The 9,742-nt window shown below is 36.3% G+C and overlaps 1 protein-coding gene across 1 annotated transcript; it reads right to left on the reverse strand.

Moving 5' to 3' along the window:
* Positions 1 to 668: 668 nt before the first annotated feature.
* LOC132059876 (proline-rich receptor-like protein kinase PERK9) lies at positions 669 to 8,998 on the reverse strand. Its single transcript, XM_059452719.1, has 8 exons — positions 6,564 to 8,998; positions 6,022 to 6,429; positions 5,852 to 5,938; positions 5,034 to 5,104; positions 4,877 to 4,953; positions 4,621 to 4,768; positions 1,376 to 1,537; positions 669 to 1,090 (listed from the first exon to the last, which is right to left on the reverse strand). The coding sequence occupies exons 1-8, from the start codon at positions 7,543 to 7,545 to the stop codon at positions 890 to 892; spliced, it is 2,136 nt and encodes a 711-aa protein (XP_059308702.1). The 5' UTR covers positions 7,546 to 8,998; the 3' UTR covers positions 669 to 889.
* Between the last annotated feature and the right edge of the window lie 744 nt (positions 8,999 to 9,742).

Below are 9,742 nucleotides of genomic sequence, written 5' to 3' on the forward strand. Positions count from 1 at the left end.
CATCGACAACAGCTACATATTACCATATTGAAGATCGAATATTGTGTTCGAAGAAGAAAATACTTCAATTTTTGTGATGCATGAGCTATCTTAGTTAAGTAACTAGAAATTTTATGTACAAGTCTTAGAATACGTGCGTTCTTGAATTCATGAACTAGGGAAGAGGGAAAGATCTTAGAATTAAATTAAGGTACATGTACTTAGACTAAATACATGCTAGAAAAGTCCTATAAATACTCCGCACTATAGCCATATTATGTAAGCCAAGTTGGAAGAAATAAAGAAGAATAATCTTTTGTACTTTGTCTTCAAAGAGAAAATGACTGTGAAAGTAATCATCCTCATCAAATTTCTTAGACACCATGCGATCATCTGTGAGTATGCTTTTATCTTTCATTTTTCTTCTGAAAGATGCAGAAGAGAAAAGAATGAAGAGGGAATACCATCACTATTCAGCGGCATTACTCTGATTGACTTTTACTGGTGTGAAAAAGACATCTTTTATTGGCTTGAAGTTTCCCGTTTTACTGTGTTCAGTATATCATTTGTTGGTATTGTTTTCTATGTTCATTTTTGTTTCCTAGAGATACATGATATGGGGATTGGGGAAGTAGGCAGACTTATCTTAGACATGTACATTTCAGCTACTTTGAAGAAAAAAAGTTGAATAAACTTCCCAAAGAACAATGATTATAGAAGACAAACGAATTCACTCTACTTACAGTAAATATTACTCCATGGCTAATAAAAATAGCAAGACTCATGTGTACCAGCCAAAAGGGAACTTAATTATGAAAGCTAAACCAATGCATCTCTAAGCTAGGGTACCTTTTGATATATCAACAGATGCATACATAGCTTCAATTAGCCCTTTTGTTCTATAAATCGTCTAACGATGTTCACCCGACGCTCTACTATTCTGATTACTTTGACTGAAAAAGTCCGAACTAAAATCTTGATTACCGAATGCCATCTTCCTAAACCAACTTATTTCTCCAGATTGTAGTGCAGCACTATGTATTTCACTTTCACCAACTTTCATCCCGTTTGACAAATCATGCATAGCCATACCATCGAAAGCTCTCATGATCTGCGAAGCATAACCATGATAGAACGTAAATGCCCTTGGCAAGAAGTCATAAGGTGTCTCTTGCATAGGTTTTCAATAAAATATATACTCCCTCCATCCCAATTTATCTGAAACTTGTTGTCTTAAGTCATAAATATTGTGTGGCTGTAAATCATCTCTTTAAGGGCAAAATAGGAAGTTCAAAGTTAAATCGTTGTAAATGTAGAAAGGTATCATTCTTTTTGGTACTCATTAAAAATGAAAGAGTGTCACATCAATTGGGACAGAGGGAGTAACAAAAGTTACCTGTCCCATCGCAGGTCTCTTTGAAGATGAATGGCGCACACAAGACGCAGCAGCCTCAATCATTCGGAACATCTCACTGCCAACGTAGCTCTTCTGAAGGCGCGGATCTGCCAACAGATCAAATTCCTCCTTTTCAAGTGCACGACTAAGCAAAGGTCGAGCCTGGATGACAAAAAGATCAAGTTACAGTGGGTGATTCAATCACGAAATCATTTTAGGCTGGTTCAAGTTTAGCAGTGGAAATTAGTACCGGAATTCACTTCTAATCAAAAGAATGAAAATCTTCTCAGACACTTCTTTAATTTATGAGAAGAATATTGCCATGCTTTCTTAGCAAAGAAAGTTAATTTTTTTTAAGGCACTAAGAGATTTGTTAACTGGCTATTGTCACTAGACTGACAACAAGAAAACTAAAGAGTTCAAAAAGAAAAAAAACATAGTAAATGGAAATCATGCAGTCAGCATGATTGTAAAAGATACTAGTTTTCCATTGCTACTGTTATTGGTGTTTCAGTTTTCTAACATTAAAGGATCAATGAAATTAAAGCGGATAACTTGGTCAAGCTGTTTGATTGTTGAAAAAAAAAAAAAAAGAAGCTGTAAACCTCAATGTTTCAAGTGCAGAAAAGATTGATACACCCTCAATTACAATTTATTTGAGACTCTTTTCACTTTGGGGCATCCCAAAATGCGTGAAACTATTGCATTAGTGTGTTTATTCTATACTACTTCTACCGCTCTCGATAATTTGAACTTAACAATTCAAAGTTAAACTTAATTTGATGAGTTGTTTTCTCTATCAAACTTTTCACTTGTTATGTTAATATTTCCTTCCACTACCACTAATATAATAGACAAGCCAAATTAACAACGAAAACTCTAGTTCTAGTAAAATACTATCATATAAAATGAAAGGAAAATAGTATTAGTGAACTGATAGATGAGACATAATTCTATCACGGCAACTGAATTCAAATGCATCACTAAACCAAAGAAATGAAGACCATATCCTCCATGACACACATAACAGCAGAAAATCTGCCTTTTCAGATATCAGTGCACACAGCCTTCTCTATGATCGAAATACTTGACAACAAAATAATTTAGTCAACAAAAAGAATCATGTTGGGCTTAGATACTCTCTTTTGGCCAGATTTAACCTTCTTTCCATATTGCTCCAAGGTAATTAATCTTGGCACAAGAGAGTTCTCCTTCAAAATTTATGACTGTCAAATCTTACTTAGACCAAAATATAAATAAAAAGGTAGCAATGCAATTCCCTTTGAGGAGACTTTGATTTTATGGGCCTGCTCCCATTAAAGCTTGATGGTTTCTATCAAGGAGTCCATCGTATGAGACATAGCTGGTTGTAACATTTATATAAAGTTTGACTGAATCTAACCATGCACAACTCCTCAACTCTGAATTGAATTTTTCTAGTAAATTACTTTGAGGACTAAACTACGTAAACATGACATATAGTTGCTTTCGTAAATGAAAAATAATGATTTGGGAATTTTCTATTAACAAGACAGTGAATGTGTTTTTGGTGCCTTTAACAAGTTCCGGTCAAGCATCTCAAAGAAAGGATAGCTAATCTTCATACTAAAATCTCGAATATGAAATTAATTCAGTACATGCTTATCATTTTATTTTCCAGGATGTTACTTAAGAATGCTTTCAATCAGTTATCAAAAGATGAATTGATTAGAAAAATAATTAACGGATGGCTAAGCATCAGTAGCCGAAAACCGACATCCAATTAGGAAATAAATCAATAAAATCAGACAAACTGAAGATGACATCTACTGATTTGGATTCCAAATTCTTGTCAACTAAGATGTATAAAACTTGAACTCTTATGCTTAGGTAAAAGGTCAATCATACTGAAATGAATCAATTCAAAGTATTTCAAGACTATGCCTAATGAAGTGGATAATGTAGTGGTTTTTAAAATCCTATGTAACAAGCTTGGTATGTGATGTTAACTTTAAACTTTAGTGCATTTAGATCCATGGAGACAAACGAAACCTTCCAAAACAAGAGTTTCAAATCCATGCAAGCACCTAAAGTATCCAACCAGACTAACCAGAGATTTTCTATACCACCCCCATCATGTAAGCTCCACATAAGCTGGTTTAAAGTTCCTGCACCAATATCCTACAACATCTAATCTCTCGCATCTTTTTCGCAGTTTACCATATTTCATTAGGGGATATAAGAACTTCAGTTTTCTGTGAACAGAATACTGGGCATTAGTATTTAGTCATTGATTCAACTTTAGATTCTGGAGACCAAACGTTCCCTTGGCCTATTTTCACTCTATCATCTCTCGTTTGATCCTTTCCAATTACTTAACAAGTGGTTTATATGAAATCCAAAGCTCTCACCGAAGAGGGAAGGGAATTGAGGTAATTTTAACAGGTGTTATAGGTCTAAGAGATATGAATAAATACAGGATGTCAACTATTGGAAAAGATTATTCTCCTCAAAATAGACAGTTCAGAGTGGAATCATTATGTTTAAACTCTACGGTGCGTCTGCTTCAAAATTTCCATATGAATTTCTATCCTACAAACATCAAGAAAGACAATCTCACTATCTGTCATGCAAATACAGCGCTCTTACAACAAATATAGCTGAAATAATTCGGAACCCATTTAAAGATGAAAAGCTTTTTGACTCAACAAAAAACGTTAAGGACACTTTAATATCAAAATCAAGAAGTCATTTTCAGGCTGTTTGAATGATCAACCAATTGGGCATTATACATACACTCTTTTTCCTAACAAATAGAAGGAACCCATGCTCTCCAGTGGCTGATATTTTCAAGTTTCTCATCAATCGATAATCTTTATCTAGGTTCCAAGTCAGATTTCACAATTTTCAGTGCTTACAGCATTGCAAATTCGCATACCATGGTAGAAAAAGGAAAAATAAAGAAAAGGAACTTCTTGTCATGGCTTACAGCATCACAGCCTTATTCTTCTCAGGACAAGGCCTCAACCGCATGGTAAAAAGGGGAAAATCAAGAAAAGGAACTTCACTAGCAGACCAATTAGAGGCCTACTGTACAGTAACAAAATGGTAGTTTCTTCAAACATCAGCTACCATTTTTACATGCAAGTTTATTGCCTTAGGTTGGATAAATGACCGATGGCATTATTTCTAACAAGAGGTAATAAAAGAGACCTGATGGAAATATGGACTTGGAGAAAGAGATAAAAGATTGGCTACAAACATACCCACTCAACTAGATTCTCTTGCCCTGAAGGCTGAGATGTATCCACCGGCTTCCTTCCAGTAATTAGCTCCAGAAGCACCACGCCATAGGAATATACATCAGATTTTTCAGTCAGCTTTCCAGTTGATGCATATTCAGGAGCCATGTATCTGAGTCCGATCTAAGGAATTAGAATAAATATGGGCAATTGAAAAAGATGGAATGTAATATTTGTCTTATGCTGTCAACTTAATGTAAAAGTTGGCACTGAAACATACCCAAATGTTCCAACGACACGTGTTGTGATATGACTTTCTGCATCCTGAGCTAATTTAGCTAGTCCAAAATCAGAAACCTGTAGAAAGTAAATTAATTGTAAAAGGAAGCACGCAAGACAGAGAATGTAAATATAGAAGTTTGAGGACTTGGACATACACGGGCCTCAAAGTTATCATCCAATAGAATGTTCGATGACTTAATGTCTCTGTGAATAATACGAGGATAGCCTGGCATCCACGCCAAAAGAATTAATTAAGAACCAAAAAAAAAAAAAAAGGAACATCATACTTCAACTCTATAACTAAAGAGAGATAATGTCGAACCAGAGAACCACACTGAAATTATGACTTTGTTAAATTTTCATGGCCTACGGTAGCTCAAGTAACAAGAACGAAAGAAAGCATACACAGTCACAAAAATTTAGTAGCTTCGCCTGGTCTACTTTTCTTAACTCTTCAATTTCTCATTCAACAGTATAACATAATAATTCAATGATGATTAACACATTCAGCTTTGTCACTTGCTTTTCACTGTATGCTGCACAAGAGCTGTTGAACATGTTTTCCTCACTTTTCGACATGGATTTGTGATGTCTTAATCAGTGAAGATTTATTCAAATGCTTGTCATGGAGTAAATATTGGCAAATTCAGAAGCATATTATGCACTACTACTGCAAAGCCTGATGCGCTCCCTTCAGTGTGAAAGAAAACTCAGCAAGTTCAAGGAGACTATGCCTGCTTGTGGATTAACTATTCCTATTTCAGGAATGTATTTACATGGTGTAAAACAAGAGCATATAAAGAACTGAGTCATGCAAATTTTCTATTCTCTCAATGGAACCAATCATGTTTTGCTCAGTCTTAGTTTTATTTCGAGCATCATTTGGTACACTCAGTTATGGAGACATCTTTTAAGTTACTAATTTGAGAAAGTGATTAGAATTCATAAGAATTGAGGAAGAAAACACTATTACAATCTTCATGCAGATAAGCTATTCCACGAGCTGCGCCAACAGCAATCCTAACACGTGTTTCCCAATGCATGACAGGCCTCCCTTGTGCTGTAAATTTCAATTATCAACAGCTAGCTTTAGTCACAAGACATAACAAATGAAATAATTAAATCTACAAATGTTATGTTTACCATGAAGATGGAAGTAAAGGGTATTATTGGAGACATAGTCATAAACAAGGAGCCTTTTGTTCTCTGAAATGCAATAACCTACAAGTGAAACCAAATGACGATGGTGTATCCGGCTAATGATTTCAACTTCAGCTCTGAATTCCCGTTCCCCCTGGCTCCCACCAATATTTAGCTGCTTTACCGCAACATATCTTCCATCTGCTAGATAGCCTTTGTATACAGAACCAAACCCACCCTTCCCTAATTCGTTGTTCGCTGAAAAATCATTAGTGGCCTCAACTAGTTCTTGATAAGTAAACCATGTCTTTGAACTGTTGAATCCGCCAGGGTCCCCTGGAGAATTGAGGAAATTGGAGCCAGTTCCGTTCCTCTCAGGTGTTGATTCCCCGACCTTCAATAAAGCAGACTCTGTACACAACTTTCAAATCTTCTCAGATTTCACTTGAAAGGTCTCAACTACCAATAATGATTTTTCTTGCAAGTATCTTAAACCACTTAATAACAAACTAAAAGGAATGATGTGATAGTTTCTGAAAATTTACCTGATTTTGGAGAGGAGCACGCAGAGATTGGCTTGACATTACCACTAGTATGGCCAGAATTCTTCTTCTTTCGCCTTCGTATGATCCATCCAGCTGCTCCGATGATACCAACCAATAGAAGAACAAGTACAATGCCAATGGAAATTGTCCCTGCAGTACCATTGCCGTTGCCACCAGCAGACTTTGGGCTTTCTGATGAATGGTTTCCGGAACTGTGGTTACTACTAGCATCAGCTTTAGGAGGAACTGGTGATGAAGGAGGAGTAAGAGAAGGCTGTGCACCATTAGAGGATGGAGGTGGTGGTGACCATTGTATTACAGATGTTGGCGTTGATGAGTCTGAAGGGGAATCAGAAGATGAGGATGGTGAGTTACTGGGAGGTGATCCAGCTGGTGGAGGTGGCGAATCATCTTTAGAAGGGCCTGAGCCTGAGTTTGGGGAAGGAGGCTGATTATTTTCTGACGACTTAGATGCTGGGGATGGAGGTGAACCTCCATCACTTCCATCCCCAGGTGATTTGTTGGATGAAGGAGGTGAAGGCGGTGAAGGTGATGAACCTTTTTGAGGTTCAGGAGATTGTGGTGGAGATGAATTAGCAGGTGATTGTGGCGATGGAGGAGGTTCTTGACTTTGTGTTGGTGGCGGAGGTGACCATGCAGGAGGAGGTGATGATGATGGTGATGGAGGTGGTGAACTGGCAGGAGTTGGAGGAGGAGATGGTACAGGTGGAGGTGAGCCCGGTGGGGGACTAGAAGGTGTCAGTGGCGGTGAGCTAGGTGGCGGACTAGAGGGTGTTGGTGGGGGTGAACTAGGAGGCGGACTAGAGGGTGTTGGAGGGGGTGAACTAGGAGTTGGACTAGAAGATGGAGGTGGTGGTGAGCTATCAGCAGGTGGGCTAGAAGGTGTAGGTGGAGGACTAGAGGGTGGTGGTGAGACATTCGTTGGAGGAGTAGTTTCTTCATGGGGTGGTGGAGAATCCATCGAAATGTTGTGAGGTTGATGGTGAGGCTAGAACAGATTGCGTTACATTTGTTGCCGAAGAAGAAGATGTTGCATTTATTGGAGGGGATTTCAGGGGTATGGATGGAAGGGAGAAATAACAGATAGTGTAACTGACTGAAGGCAAGCTATGCCCAATCAAATGATCCGCGGCTGCCAATATATCTCATGGTAACGAAAATGTATTGTTCTGGGGTATGTATTGTTCAAGGTTAAGTCTATGGAATTTCAAATCCTATAACTTGGAGGTGGAGGATTTAAGTTTAACATCTCACCACCACCAAAGCTAGCTACATTTACAACATTACTTATACTACTATTTCAATATTTGCAAACATCAATGAAACAGCATTCCACCAAGAATTCCAGTAAATTGCTTCCTCTTGCTCCAAAATTTATCCACAACATTCAAACTTATCAACCAATTCATTCATAGTCTACAGACACCAATTTCACTCCACTCCCAAGTTAAACACCTAGGATTTTCAACACAACAAAATCTTCGAGCTTTCCGCGAGTAACTCAGAAACATATCATATCATTGAAAACGCTCAATCTTTTACGCGAAATCAAATGCTATCCAGGACACAGAATTCAGCTGACAAACAATTTCTCTTTAGCTAATTAATAAGAACAATCCCTCACACACACTGCAGAACCTTATCCTAATTAAAAATCAAATCTTTCTAAAGAAAGCACCAAGAAAATGATTTTCCTGGCAACTATGAACAAACAGAAGTACCCTAGATCACCAAATGCAGTTTCAAGAAACACCAAATAGATTCATTCAAATATCCAGACACCTAAATCTTGAAAATGATACAAAAATCCAAGAATCTTGTAATGTAGAATTTACCGTTTTAAAGGAAACCCCACAAAGAATTACCTATTTTTTCGCTATTTCAATGTTACATGCATGATCAAATGCAAGATAATTGCAACATTGCTGCCCATAATCCTACGTATACAATTAAACAAGAAGCATATTTGGTAATTTGAATTGCAAATTTGCTCTTCATACCAATGAAGAAGGAAGAAAAATTGAGTCTCTGAAATGCAATCCAGGGCATAAATGGGAATGACCCTAATTAACAAGAACGTCTTAAAAACTTTACTATTTTGAATATGTTTGCGTATTTATTTTATAGTATGTGTATATAGGAAGAAGGATAATTTATGTGTTTACGATAATGTCGTATTCATTATGTTATGATCATAGGTTTATGAAGATTGAAGAGAATTAGGTAGGTACATATTTCGTTACAATGTCACAATCAATGAGATTGGGAGATGGTTGCTCAATGTTGCTGCCAATGCAAGATATTAGAATTCAGAAGGCCCCATTTCTTTTTTCTTTTTTCCACCTCATCCTCATTTTTTTTTTTTTAGTAATTATTTCAAAGATCTCTCCTCATAATTCACTTTGTAATACTAATCTCCCTTAAGGTTTACAATATTATGTTAAGCTCTCTTAATTTGATTTTTTTATAATAATTTTTTAATATTCTAGCTCAGTTTCAATTTATGTGAATTTTTTCGGAGTATAAGGTCATATTTAATAACTTCGACTGTAAATTTTGACATAGATTTTTCAAATGTGTAAAAAACAAAAGAAAATTATATATTTAGAAACTATATAAAATGAACTGTAAGTCATGATAATTTATAATTCGAATAATTTAATGAAAGCGTGGTCAAAGAACCACTTCGTAAACTCCCCAAATAATAATAGGTCCACATAAATTAAAACGGATGAAGTATTTAGTATTAGAGTTGAATTCCCAGACGGTTACTCAAAACTTTATAGCTCCAACCTAGTCAAAGGGATTTGACGCCCTTTGTACAGGTTGGGTTGTTTGATACGTGATTCTAGGCTGGTAATGGTCTTACAATCACTTTTCTTTGTTTTATAATAGAAAAGTCAACTCTATTATTTTCATTTCACCTATACAGTCACTCAATTAATTCAGGTGATAGTTTTAGTGGATTTTACCAACGTGGAATTCTTTTCAGCCAACCTGTTAAAAAAATATTAAACAAAAAACTGACCATTTTAACACTTTTATTGACGTATTTCACTTTGCCTGTCCGCTACAATTATATGAATCGAAGATATGTATTTTGCAGGGAACTATATAAAATGAACTGTAAGTCATGATAATTTATAATTCGATTAATT

Source organism: Lycium ferocissimum, chromosome 6 (assembly GCF_029784015.1).
Source record: "Lycium ferocissimum isolate CSIRO_LF1 chromosome 6, AGI_CSIRO_Lferr_CH_V1, whole genome shotgun sequence".
Lineage (NCBI taxonomy): Eukaryota > Viridiplantae > Streptophyta > Magnoliopsida > Solanales > Solanaceae > Lycium > Lycium ferocissimum.